Raw genomic sequence first — 20,826 nt, forward strand, 5'->3', positions numbered from 1 at the left:
TCTGGATTTACTTATCCTTCAGTTCCTGGGGGAATTGCACACCTAGAGCTTCTTTCAGCATCCATGAGCCCGTGGATGCCTGATGCTTCATTTTGGGAGGATTTGGTAAAGCACAAGGCAAGTGGCTCCAAGACTGAGCCTGTACACTGCCTGTCCCTGCCTGTTCTGCCCCCACACCCTGAGTGCTGCCAGCTGTGAATTCCAGATCTCCCCATGGCTGTGTGGCTCTCTGCCCCACAAACAGGGGTTTGGGCAGTGCATCACTCACTGAGGTCATTACTTCCAGATTGTTCAGGGTCTTAGTTCCCACTTAAACACCCAGAGCATCACCAACCCCAATGCACTGCCTAATATTCTGCTCTACATCACGTCTGCGAATCAAACACATCTGTCTCCAAAGTGCACTCCACAGGCTGCTGCCAAACCAGGGAGAGACAGGACTGCAGTAATTGGTGTCAAACTGCCCTTCCTGCCAGCGATTCGGGGCTGATCTGACGGTACCAATGGAAATCAGTTTAGGTTTAAGAGTGCTCTCCCTGAGAAGGAGCCTGAGCTCCTGTCCTCCCCCTGACTATTTGAGCAGCAGTGGGAAACATCTCCCCCTGCACCTCTCACCTCCTCCCTGTCTGTCAGGACCGTCTGGATGGTGCTTCTCACCTCCCCTCTCCTTTGCTTGCACTCTATTCTCTTTCCATCACTCTCCTCTCTCAGCTGACAGGATCAAAGCTGTCCACCAAAACCCATGTAATCACAATCATCCCTATTTCCATGGAATTACACAAGAAAATGAGGATGTGCAGCTGCAAGAGTGGTTCTTCCCTCCAGCACATGGGTAAGAGCACCATTCCCTTTCTCCAGCCACAGGCATCACCAGCCACAGCACCATGTCCAAATCCTCCCCATCCAGTGAGACTGGTGGCTGGACTAAGCAGTTAGTCATGAAGGTGAACTTTCCTCCAGCTCTCTGCAGCAGCAGTCAGCCTCTCCTGCTGTTTTATAAATACTGAAGCAAACCCAAGCCTCTGCAGCAAGTGCAGAAGATGCTGATGCCACCACACTGTCCCAACTCACAGGCAGTGCTTGTGCTGTAGTGCAGGGCTCAGAGAATATCCTGAGTTGGAAGGGACCCACAAGGATTATCAAGTCCAACCCCTGTCCAGTCCTTGCTGTAGACATCAGCATTTACTCTGCAATATGGCTTAGTAGGCTTTGTGCTATTTGTTCAAAGGTTGGACTTGATGATCTTGGAGGTCTTTTTCAACCTTAATAATTCTATGATTCTGTAATGTTGGTGCCTGTCTGACTGTCCTGCTGCCCTGGTACCTGCTAATACATCATTGTGGAAGAGCTGGTGGATACAGTGATAGGATTGCTAAGTATAAGAAGCTGAACCCACCAAATTATACATAGCTTTTTTGCATGCAGATTTCTAAGCACTATCCCAAAACACTTTACCATGAGCAGCAGCCACCATACAATGCTGTTTGTCCCTAAAACTCAGTTTTGACACCCTCAACATGGTTTTGCTTCTGAACCAACATCCATCCTACAACCTCCTTGCCCAGCTCTGAGTTCCCCTTGGTATTAAATTGCAGGAGCTGCAGACAGGAGAAGTTCACACTGGAAATCAGAAATAAGGGCACTGCTTTGTGAACTTCCAGCTCACTGATGCTCTCTCTGATCATTAAAGCTGTCAGCCTTTCAAGCTGAGCACAAATCTCCCACTAGCCATGCTCCAAACCAGAAGGCACACAATGGAGGCAGCAATTAGGAGCAATTGCTGCGTAGACAGAAAAATAATTGATCAGTATTTGTTTGGATGAGCCCAGTGCTGGGAATGGGGGTGGAACCAACTCCCTGGCCACCCCTGTGATTTAGACATTTTTCACAGTCTTACATTGGGATAGAAGTGAATAAAAAGGGGCATGTGTGGAGTTTTGTTTGCTAAGTATTGAAAGGTGGATGCAACAGAAAGCCTTGGGAAAGGACACTCCACATGGGAAGGATGGGATGACTCTGTGCTGAGGAAGGACAGTTTCAGTGGGTACTTACTTACCCACCCACCCAAATGCTGCTCCAGTGGGGCAAGCCAAGGCCTGATGCATCATTTATTTATTTTTGTAGCAGGTTTTCCAATTTGTGTCATGTCCAGCATCTCCTGAGCCATTAGTGGCAGAGGAACCCTGAGGTCTGGCCCTCCTGGTGGGCACCTGGCAGCAGGGGATAACCCTCACTGGAGCAGCACAAATTCAATGCTGCATATGCAACACCACCAGTTTGTCTCCTGAACTCTAATTTACTCAGGGTCTCTGCGGGATCCTAAATGGACTTTGAGATATTTAATAAATGGACCATTAATATTCCCTTGGTTTTCCACGTTCAGCAGTGTCAACATGTTTCTAATGCAAACTGTATGGCAGAACTTCCCAAATGAGGCAGGTCCAGGGCTCCCTCCCTGTACCTCAGACTAAGCTTCCTGCTTTCCTCTCCTGCATCAGACCAGAGCCAGTCTGACACAGCCATGGGAGTGGATATGAAACCCCCAAAAAGCTGATGCATGAGATCTTCACAACAGCAAAGCCTTTCTTTAAATCAAATAAAGAAGACAGCCCCTTCCTTCCATCCGCTAGCAAAGTTTAAACTCCAAGGATAATGCCTGCCACCAATTAAAAGGAAAATTGCACTATGCTAAAGGATGCAGGGGGGAAATGGTGGTAGTGGATGTCACACAGCAGTGAGGGAAAAAACTTGGGTGCTTAATTTGAGCTGAGAATTACATGCTTATCTACACTTTTTTCCAGGCTAATTGGAAATTTCACAGCTTTTCACGAGTGGCTCACAGACGATTACTGAGGAACCTGATTCCACTGCCCCTGACAGTGCCATGGGCAGAGAAACACCTGGGCAAAGTGTGGGATGGCTCAATTCCAGCTGAACATGGTGTGTCATGGTTCAGGCCACCTGAGCTGAGAATTACATGCTTATCTACACTTTTTTCCAGGCTAATTGGAAATTTCACAGCTTTTCACGAGTGGCTCACAGACGATTACTGAGGAACCTGATTCCACTGCCCCTGACAGTGCCATGGGCAGAGAAACACCTGGGCAAAGTGTGGGATGGCTCAATTCCAGCTGAACATGGTGTGTCATGGTTCAGGCCACCGTGGAGCCAGAGGGCAAGGACAAGGTCAGCTGGTGGCTCTGCCTTGATGTTACCTCCCAGGAGGAAGAGAAGAGCAGCAGCCCCTCCTGCCTCCCTGCCACTCCCACACCTGGAACTGGTTGTACAGCTGAGAAACAGCCTAATGCAAACACTAATTACCCTAATTTTGATACAATCTAAACTTCCCACGCCTGGCTTTGTAACAGGAGTGTTTCTTTTCCATCATCTGGTCAGGTGTGATTATGTTGAGGAGAGAGGAAGCACAAGAAAGCACAGCCAAGCTGTGCTCGAGCCACAGCATGTGTGAAGGAGTTAATGCATTAGAGGCTGCTTTCCTAGTATCTCACACCTAAGTCACCATATAATCAGACATAAATCCAATATGCAAAAGAGGCACTACATTAAAAAAAAAAAAACCCACTTGAAAGTTGCTTATAGTTTTGTTCCGTACAGACAGCATTGATCTCCCAAAACATGGGCATTTCAAGGTGCAAATGAGCCTTTCCTGCCTCTTACAGGCTTTTCTAGCTCTTAGACTTCGTGGAAGTGAGGCTAAAGAAGGTGTGAGAGGCACTTAATTACAAACACACCAAATTCCTTTGACAAGTCCAAATGAGAGTTTACCTAAACAAGAATCATTTCGATCCCAGCACAGAGTCACCACAGGCCCTGAACCATGCACAGGGAGGTGAAGGCAGAATAATTTAAATAAGAGTCAGGGAAAACAAATCCCTTGACAGCAAAGTTCATCGAGGAGAGTTGCTGTTTTTATACAAAGCTACCAGTCTCGAGAGGGGGAAGAGTTTGCAGATCTGGTGAGGGAAAAACACAGAAAATTTGCTCAGAAGTCCGAAACACAGTCTCAAATTAATAGTGTGGGAGCTAATGCTTGGGTGAGTGCTGCAAGAAGTAGCCACCAAATTTGGAGCCTGAATTTTTAAACGAACTCACCTCATTTAGGCTGTGCCTCTCCTCACATTCGTTTCCCATGAATATTCAAGCAGAGCAGAGAATTTGCTGGCAGGAATATTAGCAAGAGCTGTGCCAATATCAGAGCATATATTAGCTGGTACTGGAACGTATTCACAGGAAAGAACATTTCAGAGCTGTAATTGCACTCGGCGGTGCCCGTTCAGAGGGGCCTGGCAGTGCCCTGCCAGCACTGGAACCACTGCTGAACACACAGCCAGGCAGTCCCTGTGGCCAAGACAGGGTCCAGTGCCTCTGTGCACACTGAGCATCCCCAAAGGTGGTGGCAGCATCACTCGTGGGGTTGGCAACCACAGCCAAAGCGTGCAAGACCCATTGTGGGGGAAAGGAGGCTGCAAAATAGAACCTGGGAGGGCCTCACCTACCTGTAAAGGTCCTTTCTAACCTTCCAATCCTATGGTTCATCCCAGGAAGGAGATACCAGAAGAGCAGGACCCATGGTACCCACCATGGGGTCAGGGACATGATGGCCCCATTGAGTCTGTTAATATTAATATAGATGAAACCTCACAGGTCTTTAGCAGATCCCATTCTCCTCAGAAGGGAAGGGAACACATTTGTCCCCTCATGGCAGCAAAAATTTATTAGTGTCCTTGATTCTTTTTGCCCAACACGCTCCAATTTCTTTATCCAGCCGAGTGTTACATGGAAATGCAAACTGAAAGCCATGAAAAATCCTGAGTGGGACAGGGCTATACTGAGGGCATCAGGTGTTAGCTGGGATGGGCACAGCAGGACTTAAAACCCAATAAACCTGGGGGTACAGCTAATGTGGTGGGAGAAAGGAGTCAGCCAGAGGCACCTACTCACCTTGGGGGGTGACAGAATCACCTCTGTGGTATGGCCATAAAGCTCTGAGTGGCAAAAAATGCAGAAAAACATGAGGGTTCATCATGAGAGGGAGGACCACCAGCACCAGCCAAAGGGTTGTTCTCACAGGGTTCACAGAACAAGATCTGCAGAGCAAAATTTAAGGGATTTGACCATGTGTGGCATCTAGTGGTTGCCCCTCATTCCCACTCCCACTCATCCTCCCCTCCCTAGCCATTTTTGCTGAAAAGTGCATTTTTGCTGAAGGAAAAAGGGTTTGTCCAGCACTCCCTTTTTTGGCAACGTCCATATATCTCGAGGAGCCTATAGCCAGTGAAATACATGACACACCGAGGGAAGTGGCACAGAACATATGGCTCTGTGGTGTAATATATTCAGAGAAGTTTGATTTAAAGGTAGCAGGGAGGTAGGTGGAGGTCCCACAATCTGTTTAGGGGGAGCTGTGCCCTTCAAAGGATTTTGAGGTTATTTGCAGTGAAATCAGATGTGACACCAAGCCAAGCTCAATGACACCAGTGCTGAGAACGTGAGGATGACATCAAAGAAAACTGTCAGAGATGCATCACTGTTCAGGTGTGTCTGGACCAGGCTCAGGTGGGACTTTCTCACCTCTCAGATGTCACTCCACAGCAAGAGGCCCTGGTGTCATTCATGCTAGAAGTCTGGGTCAATGTCAAGCAGTTTCCAGGGCTTTTTTTGAGCCCTCAAATCTTAAAGCAAAAGAAAAAAAATCTTAAACAAAAGCAAAAAATGCATCACAAGAGACCACATGCATTGTCCCCACGTGTCCTGACTCCTACCCAGGAGCTGATGCTGAGCCTGTGGCCTGCAGCAGGGACCTGCTGCTCTGACACAGCTGCCCCACACAAGGTTTACAAAACATAATTAGGTATAGTAGTTCAGAACACACAGAGCAACATTCTGCTGGTCAAATGACCTTAATTAGGCTGTAAAGTGTGGAAAATGTTAATAGGAAAGAGTTCCTGCCTGGAGATGATAAATTAAATGCATTGATCTCTAAGTAGAGAGTTGGCAATTCTTCGTTTGGAGGAAAACATACGATTAAAAGTAATCCAGCAGTAAATATAACACAGCACAGCACAGATGTGGGACAGGTTGATCAAGCATGTGTCTGCCTCCAGTGCAGGACCAGCTGCAGGAGCTACAGGTCAGATTTATATAGGAGCTTGTGATATAATTGTCCCTCCCAACCTCAAATCTGGGGTCTGTGCAACCATCAATGTGCTGCTAGTGAGGCAGAGGGAGATTTCCTTGGAAAATCCCACTTGAACTCACAGGTGCCAAAAAGGAGAGGTCTGTGCTCACCTGTCTGTGTCACATCTGTATCACACCTCGTGTTATGAGCAGTCCCTGGAAGTCTCACATGGTTCCTCGATGGTACAAACACAACCCATGTTTTTTTTCTCAGGGCTTCTATTGGAGCAGTCCTGAAGCCCAGAGGGTCAATGCACTGTGCCAACACACTCTGAGGGCACCTGGGGCCAGAGGAAGCCAAGTATTTAACACCTGCTGATTGCCAGCCTGGCCAGAAACTGATTCTCTGCAGACCCAAGAGTTCATTACTGGAGTTGTTCACTACAATTACATTTTCTAGGGCACGTCTGGGAGAGCGAAGGTGAATCTCTGCAAGAGGAGGAAGGAGGGGAGTTTCAGCACTGGTGTATCCTGGGACTCTGCAGTATCCCCAAAATGGGATGTTGGCAGCATGTGCATCATCTCCTTCACCCCACACAGCTTGGGAATGGATTTTCCCCCCCATCAAAGTCCCTTTCTCCCTCTTAAAACGGGTCCTTCAACGCTCCCCATTGTTATTCCACCTGCAGTTCATGGGGCTTATCCACTCACCACTGCTCCTCACTTGGGGAAGAGAGGGGGAAGAAAGCAGGGGATATATTTTGGGGGTTTTGCCATTGAAGTAAAGCCCTTTTCATTTGCACACAGGTGAGGGAGTCAGAATCTTTGGCAAAGGAGCCCTCAGTGAGTGAGGTTTCTTTTGCTGTACAGCATTTCTCTTCCCCCATTCCCACATCCACAGGGTGTTTTGCTGCTATCTTCTCCTCTCATCTCTCAGTCTCCAGCACTGTCTGTCCTTTTCACCCCTGTCAAAGCAAGAGAAAACCAGGAATCAACCTGCACCTCTGTACCCCAGAGTATGCAGGAAGTGCCAAGAGATTAGCAAACAGAATCAACATCAGATTTGCAGGCTACAAACAAGGAACCTGGAGCAGTGTGTCCATCTGGGTGTACTTCAATTGCTCCTATCCCTCCTTTCCACCCAGAAGTGCTTTGTCTGTCCAAACTCCTGTATTGGCTGTGCATGACACATGCTTGGTAGGATGTCTTTTAAGGCACTTCTCTGCAGAACTATATATTAAATTCCTTTCCAATTCATGCTTGTTTTGGTACCAGAAGTGTGTTATCATACACCAGATGGAGCTAAATAAAAATACCACGAGTGCTGCAGTATATTGATGTGATAGATATATAATAATTAGATGTGCTGTAAAGCTATTAAGGCAGCAAAGCTGAAGTATCTATTATATTTTCTCTATTTCTATTTCTACAACATCTCTCAGAGCCTGGTGACAACTGGCAATGTCAGCATCCACATACATCTTTTTAAGGCACACACAGACTGGAATATCTGCAGCATTTATCTTGGTGTGACTCAGTCTATCTGATAATAACAGAAATAAAGTGAGGCTCTCTCCCTGCACAGGAGAACACATCAGACTGATTCCTCCCAGTCAGGGGGTGTGGGAGAGCCCTGAGGAGGGGCAGGGACAGAGGGACAGGGGACAGGGCATCCAGGGACAGCGTTTCTGATGTGCAAGTGTCACCATACACCAACTGAAGGTTTGCAGAGAAACCAGTGTGGGGACACTGCTCCCTGCTTGCAGGCAGCAGGAAAACAAGCTGTGCTGCTGCCTTGCATGGGATGCCAGAGGCTCCTCACAGATTCCTCAGGATTGTAGGGCCCTGTTGCATCAGGTTGGGGAGATTCAGTTGGAAGGGAGTGGAGACAAGGGGGAAAGAACATGTCTGAACCAGCATGGGGCAATAAGGCACCTGTCTGTGACAGGACTACTGGAAAAGCATCCCTGAAATAACACCTCTCCTGCATTTTCCCCTCCAGTATTCCTTAAATTAAGGGATCAGCACCCCCAGGGTTGCTCCCAACGGCTCTAGCAGCAACAGCAGATGTGTGTTCAGTGGGACAAGCTGCCAAAATATCTACCCAACTCCTCTGGAGAGACAGCAGTTGGCAGGGGATGCCCTGGCTGAGGAGTCAGCCCCAGAGCATCCCTACAACATCCTTTGGTGGAAACTCACCCAGTGCTTGTGCTTCTTCTCTGCTCCCAGTCCACATCCTGAGCCTTGTGCAGCCACAGGCACCTGGAGTCACATTTTCCTGGGCCAGAAATGCCATCACCCACTCTGCTGCCCCTATTTGGCAGGGGGAAGCAACTTCCCAGCCCTGGCTGGTGCCAGGCATGAGCCCCAGCACAGACACCCACCCTTTATCCATTGGCTTTTCCAACTGCCTTCAGGCTCTTGTGTTGGCCTTTCTCTCCTGAAGCACTGGATTTTATAACTACCTTGTCATTTTCAATGAGTGAGCTCTATTTTAAATCACTATGTTATTCAAATAAAAATACGCCACTTCCAAAAAAAAAACAACAAAAAAAACCAAAAAAAAAACAAAAACAAAAAAAAAAACAAAACAAAAAAAAAAAAAAAACACCAAAAAAAACCAGAACGAAAATCCCACAAAAAGCCAGCTCAGGAGCTCTGTGCCAGCTCCACACAGCACAGGGTGCATTCATAGGACCATAGAATCACTTAAGTTGGAAAATAGCTTCAAGAGCACCAAATCCAACCTTCAACCAAGTACCACTAAAATATCTCCAAGATCAAGTCCAACCTTCAACCAAGTACCACCATGTCCACTAAACCACATCATGAAGTCCCACATCTGTTCATATTTTGAACACTTCCAGAGATGATAACTCCACCATTTCCCTGGGGTGTCTGTTCCAATGCTTAACCAAATTCACCCAAGCAATATGCACAGATGATGCCCAGGGTGTGCCTGTGCCTCCCCCCAACCTTGGAAAATGTCGTTTTAAGGATGTTTTGACCACTTCATTCAGTCCTTCCCACCTTCCTGGATTGTTTTGCTCCAGCTGCACAGGCAGAAAAGCCAGAACCAAACCCCTGCAGGCACAGCAATGCTCAAGAGCCACTGGGCTTTGGGCAGCAAATGCCAGTCCAGTCTATCCATCACTGGAAATGCTGGAATCCCACCAAGGCAGTGTCTGCCTCAGGTCCAGCCTTTCAGTAACAGCTCCCCCAGGACTGGGTTTCACCCTGTGAGGTACATACAGGGAGAGATGTGATACTTTTCCTTTGCTCTAGGCAAGGGATGAGCCCATTCCTCTGCAGCATCAGTGTTAGGGATGCAGGAAAACCTTCACATGAGCAGGGCTGGCAGTGATCCTTGGATTCTGTAGGCAGAAGCTCTTTGAACCTCTGCTCTGCACCCCAAACCCTTCCTGGGTCATAGCAGGGTTACCCCAGCCCCACTAGAAATGCCCTGGAGCCTTGTCCTGCAGGCAGGAGATATTGTGCCTGGGAAGGAATGCTGATGCTGCTTGTTCTGGAAGCAATGGACGAAGGGGTTTTTCCTACCTGTTTAATTAAACATGTTACGAAACTGCAAAGGGGAGTTTATTGGATTTCCCCCCTCCTTTCAATGCACTAGAGCTCATTAAAAAATAAAGGAGGGGGGGAAATATTTGCTGCAAACACAGCTTTCAAATAAGTCTTAATTTAAATAATTAAACAGGCAGCATTTATTTTTCGTGTCATTTTTATTTTCCTACCAGCTTCCTTGTCAGTTTAGCTCAGATTTAAGGTGCTTTTCAGCAGTGGGATGGGGATATGTGATACCATGGACTCTGGACCCCAAGAGATGCTTCAGGAATTTGGCACATCTGGCCCAGACCTATGAGGATGGTCCCATCCTGTCACTCTTGGATGGTGTTTCTGCCCTGGTAGGACACATCATCTCCCCTTGCTGTCAACCTGCAGGGGCTGCACTGAACTAAGCAGACATCTCTTTCTCCACAACTGCAGTCAAACCTCTAGAGTTTCTGGTTTCAGTTTTTAAAGAGCTTTGGGATACATTAGACAGGATAAAAATTTTATAAGGGAAACATTATACACTTTCATATGCATAACCCTCATGTTTCAGGGTAAAAGGCACCTTCTAACTGCCTGGGGTGAGGGAGAAACTCCTCCACTGGGTGCATTAGAGCCTAATTGTTCATTATGGATGTTATTTGGTGTGCTCTAAGCTTTTATTAAAACCTCCAAACTTTCCTTTCAAAAAAAAGAAAAAGTCTCATGGGACAGGAGACATGGGCTTGGCTCAGGGTAGGTGTTAGCTTCAGCTGCAGCAGAGTGGAAGGGACTGACTGCCCATAAACCCAGGAAAGACTCACCCCCAGCACAGGTCCATGAGCCCAGGAAAGACTCACCCCCAGCACAGGAAGGGCATCAACATGTTGGAGTGAGACCAGAGGAGGCCACCAAGATGAGCAGAGTGATAGAGCTATGAGGAAAGGCTGAGAATTAGGCTTGTTCAGCCTGGAGAAGAGAAGGCTTTGGGGTAACCTAACTGTGGCCTTCCATGGCCCAAAAGGAACCTATAAGAAAGATGGAGAGAAACGATCTGCAAGAGCTTGTAGTGACAGGACAAGGGGAATGACTTCAAACTGAGAGTAGCTTTAGATCAGATATTAGAAAAATATTCTTCCCTGTGAGGGTGCTGAGGCACTAGCACAAGTTGCCCAGAGAAGCTGTGGCTGCCCCATCCCTGGAAGTGTTCAAGTCCAGGCTGGATGGAGCTCTGAGCAACGTGGTCTAATGGAAGGAATTCCTACCTGTGGCAGGGGGTGGAACAAGATGATCTTTAAGGTCCTTTCCAACCCAAAGCAGTCTGTGAGTCTATGAAAGGGCCAGGACACTCACATGGAGATGAGGAGCCAAGGAAGGGCTCAGACATAGCCCATCCCTGACATCCCAAGGAGATGGGATCTCCTCTGCTCCCCAAACAAACCCCTCTGCCAGCCCCACTAAAACACAGCATATTTTCCCTATTAGCAAATGCAGCCAACAAACATGTTTACCTTTGGGCTGGGAATGGTGTCACATCCCCTAAGTGTCTCAAAGTAATACTTGATGATATTCTCTCCTTCAGTAAACATATTGATTAGATTACAAATCAGATTACCACTAAACATGGCCCTTCACAGAGCACAAGGCAGCACCTTGGCTTCCTCCTGTCAGGTAGCTTCGAGTTCATTTGATACAGAAACTCTTGATTATTGTGATTTAATGTGACTCTGCACTTCCTCCCCCCAGGGAGGACAAACAACTAATGGCTGCATTTTGGGCTGATTATAACACACCTTGGGGGTGTTCAGGAGGCAAAGAATGAAAGAGCAAAGGACTTAACAACCTAGAAACACAGCAATTCCCTGACATAGCACTGCCCGTGGGGCAGTTTGATATGGAATTGATGCAGTAGTTGGGGCTGGGACATGACAGGCCTTGAGCCACAGGGTGACATCAGAGTGTGGCTCTTGGAGGTCTACAGTGACCTGAACATCCAGGGAGATGGGAGAAGGGGCAGTCTCAAGCCTCTGCTTGCTGCCAGCAGCATGGATAGATGGGATGGAAGAAGAGACACTGTCTCCACAGCCTGGCCCTGCCTCTCCCCATCACTGCATCCCCTGGTGAGGGATGGGGACAGAGAAGTCCACTCCTGCCCAGCTCAAGCACAGTTTAGCTGGGATTTAGGGCCAACAGCCAGAGACATCCTAGGAAACCCACACCAACCTGCTCCTCCATGCACAAGAGTTGTCCCACAAAGGCACTAGGCAGGAGGAAAGCTGATTGCAACAGGAACCCAGACAGACCCTGCTCAGCAGCTCCTGCTCCCATAGCCTGACAGCACTCCCAGAGCACATTCCTGGGATAGTCAGGATTTTTACCTCCAGCAGCCACAGCTCCTGGCTCAGTTTACCTCCATACTCTCCAAACACATCTCACATGGAGCCCTATAGGTTTGTAACTTGTAGGAATTGCAGCACTTGAAAGAAAGGAGAAATTAAGAGGCAATGGTTAAAATGTTGATTCTGTGTGTACTGTCTATTTGACACTGATTTTCTCACATCTTGCCATCACCAGAGGTTCCCTTTGAACATCTCTGTCCTGTTTGTAAACGTTTCTAATCAGCAGCTTCACTTTCTTCTGCACCTCCACTAACTCTCTCGGCTTGTACCTGCCTTTGCACTTGTAAGCTCACAGACGTCAGCAGCTGTACCCTCCAAAAAGACTTAAATACATAAAAAAATAGTCTGGGGTAGCAGTTCTGATCAAAGTGCTGAAGCACACGGGGCTCTCCTCATCCCTTTTTTTTTTTTTAATTGGAGGTTTGGATTTTTTCTTGCCACATCACCCAAGCGACATCCCCTTTTCTCCCCTTCCCACTTTCTATTATTCAGGACTCAGCCAATAAATAATTTATACTTTGCATTAAGCAGAAAAGCGTTGCCCCCACCTGGTTTCGGCAGGGCTGTGTCCCCGAGGAGGGATGGAGCAGGGATGGAGCAGGGAAGGAGACTCAGTCGCTGCGTAACCAGGCTCAGAGCACCATCTGCTGCCCATGCTGGTTCCCAGCTTTTCCCTGTGCTGGGAAAAACGGAGCCTTATTAATGAAATAACAGCAATTAGCCAGCGTTTCCCAGCTGAGGGTTTCCATGCACTCCCTCGGTGGGAATTCAGCTGACAGGGGAAGGATGTGGTCGGTGTTAATCCCCTCTGATGGGTGAAGGCACAGGACAGCAAGGACCAGGCTGACTCCACAATTCTCCCTTTTTTTCCCAGGGGTCATTATTTCCTTCTCCCTCAGCCACAGGGCAGGGAAACTCTAGCACTGATGTCTTTACTCCCTCCCTCCTGGCTCCACACTGACCCCAGTTTTCTGCCACTAAACTCATGCTGAGTGTTGAACTACTTTGTCAACACTTTGATTTCTTTTTTCTCTCAGCTTCTCATGCTTCCTTCCCTGACTCTCTTTCCAAATCCAGTCACAAAATACAACAGAAATGTTCACTGTATACAGGGGGGGAAAAGCCCAGGAGCTTTCCTTGAAGTAGCTATTAGCATCCCCAATCCCAGAGTGAGCATCCCACTGCAGTTTCCATGCCCAGGATGAAATATCCAAGTAGCTCCTTGCTACACAATTACAAAACAATTATTTCTTACACCCTCAAAATGGAAAAATCAGCTCTTATCACTACCAAAAATACAGATCTGATGGGTCACAGAGCAGGCCCTGCCAGGGGGAGAAAGGAGCTTTCCTGCAGAGGAATCTTACACAGATAAAGCAGAATTTTATAGATATCTATATGTGTAATCATGCATTAATATACAAATATATATGAAATACATATACAGGCACATATATCATGTATATATATGTCCATAAATTAGGTGGGCTGGGAGCAGGGGCTGTGCCCTGGGGCAGTCCATGCCACAAGGAGCTTGGGGTCTCATAAAGCCTCCTGACCTGCCTCTGTGTTTGCAAAGCAACTTTATAAACTCACAGAAGAATCCATCCAAGCCTATAAATGCCCCAAGACAGCAGCTGCCATCTCAGGAATGTGATGTTGGCACTAGGAGGGGGGTGAGCCCTCTCCTCACCTCCTCCACAGTTGCTGCCCTCCCAGCTGGCCCCACTCACCCGTTACACTTGCCCTTCTCTGCCTGTTTCTGTTGCCAAGGAGATGGGGGATGCTCACACAGACCTGCTTTGTGTTGTGCAGGTACCAGGTTTAGCTGGTTTTTGATGTATGGGCAGCCTCAGGCACATTCCAATGGGATGAAGCTGCTCAGACCTTCCATCCTGCCCATCCTGTGCTAGCTCAGCTGTCCATCCTGCTGATGGGGAGAGGGAAAGGTCTTTAGAACCCTTTCCCAACCATCAGCTCCTGCCCTCACCCCTAGCAAAACAATCTCTCAGGCATTTTGCAGTCAGGGAACTGAGTTTTTTGGGAGTTTTGCTGGGATCAAGCCATAGCAGAGCTGACTGAGGAGGTCCCACCCTCCCTTGGGGCTTGGGGAGGAATGTGGCTGGATGGGAATGTTGCTCATCTCCAGTGGCACAACTGTTCTAGGACTGTGCTCTAAATGGGGACCCTGAAATACCTGCATCAAGAATATGCAAACACAGACAAAACATATTGCCACCACTCAAGAAGAAGAAAAAGGACAAACCAAAGCTACTATGGGAAGGAAAAAACCCACATCAAATCACACACTGCCATGCAGTGAGAATATAACAGTTTTTTAAGGAACTTAACTCTCATTTGTCAAATATAAATGATCAGTCCCACCAACTCCACCTCTAGGTGAAGGGTCTCATCCACAGCTTACTCAAATTTTTCTCTTGTCCCTCTCAAAGTGCAGCAAAGGAGTCTGTGTGCTGAACAGTGCCACACTCCGCACGACATTAGGATTTTCATTTTCACTGAAAGAGGCTGTACCTAAACATCAGCACGTTACCCTCCTGGGAAATTAGATATATTGTTCTTCATATTCCAATCTGCTATAATTGGGCAACACTCCAACGTGTTAGCTTGAAATTAGAGCACCAAATGCATCACAGCAAACTAGAAAGCATTTGCAACACTTTTTTTTTTTTTGGCAACTTAATTTTGTTATTGGATTGAAAAAGTACATAAGTGCACAAGTAAAAACCATACAGTACTTTTGCAGTGCAGTAAAGCCAGATTTGTTATGCATTTATTCAACACTTTCACAGCAGTGTGGTACATATCACAGCCCAAACACTGCTCATGTTGTTTGTACAAGTCATCTATTGACTTCAGAACAGGGAAACTCCCAGGAGGAAACCAAACAGGGTGCAACCCAGCTGCTTACAGAGAATAACAATAAATAAGCTGAGCAGGAAAACAAAGGGAAAATATACTGTGTTTCACAAGGAAAGTTATTTCTGAAGCAGCAGAACAAAGTAAGATCAGGTAGTGCCTACAAAGCACCTGGAGATCCCACTCACTGCCCCATGTCTGCAGCAGCATGGGGCAAATTTCTCTTAGGAATACAAGGACTGGGACTGAATCCCTAAAAGCAGGTGTTAAACAATGTATTCCCTTTCTCACAGCTCTATGGCATTGGGCAATAACACCACCACACAAAAGAGTCCTGGCTTGTCCTTTCCGATCTCTGGTGCAACCCATGGCCAGGATGGCAATGGGAGAGTTGAGAGCACAGAGTCTGGACACAGCAGCTTTGCAGGGGAAAGACAGATCTGTGTTAATAAAATGCAATTTTAATCCCCCCAGTTGTCACCCTGGGGGATATCCTAAGTGGGAGGACTTGGACACTCACTCACAGAGATGTGAAATGTTGGGCAAATTAAAGGCAGGTCAGCACTGCCCTCCTTACTCATCCCTTCCACAAACAAGTATCTCCCAAATTTGTTCAGCCTGGCAGCTTTCATGAACAGGGAAAAGTTACTAGCTAAAAAACCTCCCCAAATGTAGATAAGCAAGTCTTATGCATGGGGCTACTCATAAAACATTCCCAAAAATCTGAGGATTCCTTTTGACACTTTATATATACCACATTTTAACACACCAGGCTGACCTGTATTTTCCCAAAGGCCTGATGTGCAAAAATCCTGGCACAAGCACTGAAGTGTTTAAAGAAGGGACCCTCCCACCCTGCACACACAGGCACAGGGCTCTGCACACTTACCTGGGCACGTGGGTACACACAAACACAAACTGCAGGAAAATGTCACTGTGAAATTGCCATCAAGCTGTCACCCTACCTGACTTACCCCAGAGGTTAACTCTTCTTTGCAGAGGGACAAATAACTGCAAACATAAGAAAATGGTTAAAATTATCATTGCATTAGACTTCTCACACCACTATTGTAATTCAGACAAATTCTGAAATATGGGGAAACTTCTTGGCTCACATGAAAACCTCCAATAAAATCTTAATTACTGTGAATCTGATGGTATTTGTTAGAGCACTCATGCGTGCAACTCACTGTATATTTCAATAGGTTTCCTGAAAACATAATCTAGCTAATTATAAACCTGTGAAATAAGAGAAACAGGTTGAATTCAGAGTGCCTGATTATATTCTATTGGTTCTGTTCAATTTTTGTGCTAGAAGAAGAATGATAATAGATCAGGAACATTCCAGCTATGCACTACCTAATCAAAGGTGTTAAAAAATAGAAGCATCAAAACTTCTGTCAAACAGGGGAGAGTGTCTACTACAAGTCACACAGGCAAGAGAGCAGCAACCTGTCCCTGACATGCAGCTGAAAGTGTGGTAAAATAAAGGTGCAAATAAACCATCACAGACTTGAATGTGGAAAGAATGTCCCAGACATCAATCTTCAGTTTTGGGGGTGCTACAAAGAAGCTGCGTAATTTTTTGTACAAAGAGGGTGAAGAAAAGGGATAGTATATTCCCTCACATATTACCCCTCACTCCCTCGTGGAGCTGCACAAGTTAAGAGGCTAGGAAAGGATCTCAATTGTCTCTTTCCAGGTCACTAGCACAAGAGAAATGTTGTTGTACATGTGTAGTGCCCTGTCAATGCCACTCAAACTCTGCTCTCAAATGCAAAACTTCTGAGCAGCTTCAGAAATAGTTATCAGTTCAATCATTAAAACCCCCCAAACCAACAGCAAATCAACAAGACAAAATACAAAGTCTGTGACTCTTCTGCCAGGAGAAATTCTCCTCACAAGTGTCAGTGGCCACACAGGGCTGTGCTCACTCCAGGACTGACAATAAAGTGCCAACATCCCAGTCCAAAACTCCATGAATTTGAACTACTGGAGGGAGCTGGATGTTACCAGGTTTTCAAGATAACAGGAACTTTTAAAAGCTGAGAAAAATTCTATGGAGTTAAGGGCTGACTGTGCACTTGACCCCGTGTTATTTCAAACCAGAACAAGTGCTGTGGAGCTGACAGGAGATCTCTCCCTCCCTCCCTTGGCCCCTCCAGCACATTTCTAAGCTGAGCATAAAGCACAGCACACTATGCAACAACTTTTCAAACATATCTTACCCCCAACTTGCTATTGGAAGCAGCACCTGAAGGTCAATTTCTTCCCCACTTACCTGACACAGCTCTGCAGACACCATGCCCAAAGGTGAGGAACATCTACAAACCAACCCTTGCTACAGTTAAAGGCTTTGACAATGTTTTGGCCAAAAGCCCAAAAGTGTTGCTTTCCACTTAATAACATGACACAATTTGAAAGAGAGTTTGGAGTTTACAAACAGTGAAAGTCTCCAGGTCAGTGTCCTACAGGGTGTCAGGTGAGTACATCCCTTCAGGAGCTAATCTGCTTGTTCAGAGACACTGATCTCCTGCCACGGGCCAAGTGCCAGTGCCACAACCACAGCAAGGTGCTTGGGGCAGCAGATTTGGGCAGATTTGCCTGTATGCAAGGAATAATCATCCAATCCATGTGATTTTTCTAGCAGCAGGATTACATCCTCACAAATGAGAATTATTAGAGCTGCCCATGAGAGGAGGAATTAAAAAAATACCCACAAACCAAACACTATATAGTCAGCACAGGGTACCAGAAACACTTCTCAGATTTTCATGTTGATAATCAAAAGTGTCCCTGATGATATTCTTTCAAGTTGTGCTCCAAATTGTGATTTTTTTTTTCTGTCCCACCTTCATCTGGTTAACTGTGTTTGAGGGAGCAGGTTGCCCCCAAGGAGAGGATGTTCTCTTAAACCTTCACTAGACAAACCCAAAATGTTTAACATCTCTTCAGACACTTTCCCTGGTTAAAAACCAAAAAAACCAAACCCATTATCCACTGACCTCAGTCCAAGACCTCTAAAACACCAATGAAATGTCAAGATTGATGAAGTAACAAACCTCCAAAAACACTGACAAAACAAAACAACAAAAACATCCCCAAAGTGTATCTTTAGGAAACATCACCCCCCTCAGCAAACTCATCTTTCACTGCACCAAGAGAAATAAATCCAAGAGGAGAAAAGATTTAGAGAGAAAAATACATTAGCAAATACAGATAAATTTGTTTTTAATAAAGGAGTTAATTTTCTTTCAATCCTATATAAAACAATAGCAATTAAAAACTTCATTTTTGAAAGTAAAATATTTACATATGAACAAGTAACTGTGCAAAATTTACATGAAAAAAAAATGGAAAGACAGGATTTCCTAAAAGACAAAATAAAAGGGGTGTAACAGTTGTCAGGTGTTGATAAAAATACTGATCAGCATTCAGTTTACACGCAAGAGAGTTAAATTCTACCATGAGAGTTCACACAAAGAAAGCCAAAGTATTTACAGTCATAAAAGTACTATCAATAGACAATTTAATACAATAACCTCTGAAAATATAAAGAACCAATTAGTATATTTGTAATAAAAAAATAGGTACAAAGAAGGGACTTTGCTCTGGACATCTTTAAAGTCGGCCCACAGCTTGCATACAGTCTTTTAGCAAAATAATTATAGTTTACATAGCCATTTTTATGTTATGTGCCAAAAATTATGTACAATTACTGACAAAATACACCAACCATTTTCGACACTTGATTCACACTGAGAAACAGTCTTTTTGATGATTCCTCTCAACTTTTGATTTTATTTAATCTAAGCTTTCACTTTAGCTAAAAAACACAGTGCAAGTAAAATATATTTATGCTGAAAAGGTTTCTCTTTTTTTCCTTTTTTTTTTTTCCTTTTTTGACTTTACAGCTTTACAAACTATAGCAAATAAAATGCATTTTTACAGATGCTGCTAAAACATTCAGAAGTAACCCTCCTTTATGGGATTTTCAGGGCCTCTAATAAGCGATAATGTGATTAAAGTTGAGGTTATGTTGAAAAATTAACTGTATATCCCTCTAGATTTTGAGCATTTGGGGGGGGGGAAGATAAATATTCTTTTTTTTAAAAAAAAAATCAGTTTGCTTTGCTAACTGACTGTTTCAAAACCAAAACAAAAAAAAAAAAAAGCTAAATGAAATGAGGTCATCTGCTGTAGACATTTTCCTGTGTAATGGATTTAGTTGAGTAAAACTGAACTAAAAATGCACAATGAATGTGGAAACTGCTACAGGGCTGACAAATGGTAGCTAGTTATTTGCTAAAACGATTCCATCAGTCTTTATATATGGCTTGTTTGGCAAGAAGGCCACTCAATCAAGAGATGAGTTTAAAATTTAATTGTCCTTTTTAGAGTTATCCACAGGCCTTGTAAGTATCCTCACTGTTACAGAAATGTACTTCTCGTATGCCGAAGAGTTTATTTATAAACAGGAATATAAAACTGTCCCGTGTAAAGAGGTGGTTGTTTTTCAAACAATATCCCGTTTGCTTGTTACAAAAAGGCGTCATTTGCAAATATATTAAAAAATGTCCTCAGGCATCTCTCTCCGTCAAAAATACCTTGATCTTTTCCACTCTTACTTAAGGAATGCTTTGTATAGCAATAGTGAATGGCTTGTCTCTCGCTCATTTTCTAAACAAAATATGAGGTCCCTGAGGTTCACCCGCGTTATCCTTTGTCGCGTAAACTGTCTGGTTGTTCCGACTCCAGAGCTGCCTGGGACTGCTGCACTTGAACCAGATCCCTGCAAATGAGAGGAGAAGGGAAATCAGTGCATGCTCACTGGGATTGCCAAACTTTTCACACAAAACATACAAGCTGGTTATGTAAAAGAAGCTGCGTCCTACCAGATTAGAGATTTTCTTTTTGATTCTTATTTATAATCCGCAGTTGAAAAAGAAGTTTTCAGTGACATTTAAAACAGATAAAGAAAGCCCAAAGCACTGCTTGTCTCTTTAGGAAGGCACTAAAGACAGGCAATCCCAACAACCAAACCATCAGCATCAGCTGGTGCTTCAGGAAACGTTTGGACAATGGCACATGGTGTGATTCTTGGGGATGTGCAGGACCAGGAGTTGGACTTATTTATCCATGTGGGTCCCTTCCAACTCCAAATACTCTGTGCCTCTGTGATACAGATCCTGGAGTTCTAGGTGCCCTGGGGAGAAGTCCTGTCCCCTGCACTGTGAGACCCTGAATAACATTCTGTATCTTCATGGTAGGGTGCCATGAGCTCTCCTTTTGGGGACAACAGCTGTAGCCAAGCTCAAGCCTGAAGAAGCTTTCCTAGGCACACTCAGACATTCTATAATATCCCTGAAGTCTCTCTCGTTCATCATCTGGTACACACTGGTAGTTTCCCACACAAAGTGACAAGATAAACAAGCAGCATATTATTTTATGTGTCACTTAAAAACCAAAACAGAAAGAAACAATCACTTGCTATCTTTAGAGATACCCAAATCCTTCAGCTCTTAACACACACAGTGTTCTGTGAGGTATAAAGCAAGTCTGCTGAGGCTAACCCCAATGCATTTGCACTTGCAGAAAACATAGTCCTGATAGAACATGTGTGATTAATGCAACTCTTGTATGACTGCTATATTTTCTTGCAAGAGAAGTCTGAAGTGCTGTAAGTCATTGCCAGGAACAGCACCCAGTAGCAAGGTGCCTCCTCCAGCAGAGACCTGGGCTGGATCAGACCCTGCACACAGGCAGCAGAGGCTCTGTTTGGGTGGGAGAAGGGGCTCAGCAAGGCAGGGAAGGAGGGACAGGAGGATCAGACCAGGAGCAGCACAAGGACAGGGCTGAG

At 45.4% G+C, this 20,826-nt stretch overlaps 1 protein-coding gene across 1 annotated transcript in view; it reads right to left on the bottom strand.

Moving 5' to 3' along the window:
* Positions 1-18,282: 18,282 nt before the first annotated feature.
* The window catches only part of TAF4 (TAF4 RNA polymerase II, TATA box binding protein (TBP)-associated factor, 135kDa), a gene marked incomplete at its 5' end in the record, with an annotated part of 16,681 nt that continues 14,137 nt past the window's right edge, over positions 18,283-20,826 (bottom strand). Inside the window, one exon of the mRNA XM_009075845.1 lies at positions 18,283-19,758. Coding sequence (XP_009074093.1) covers positions 19,591-19,758 — 168 coding nt within the window. The remainder of the gene's footprint in view (positions 19,759-20,826) is intronic.

This window comes from Acanthisitta chloris, unplaced genomic scaffold, assembly GCF_000695815.1.
Source record: "Acanthisitta chloris isolate BGI_N310 unplaced genomic scaffold, ASM69581v1 scaffold22595, whole genome shotgun sequence".
Classification (NCBI taxonomy): Eukaryota; Metazoa; Chordata; class Aves; order Passeriformes; family Acanthisittidae; genus Acanthisitta; species Acanthisitta chloris.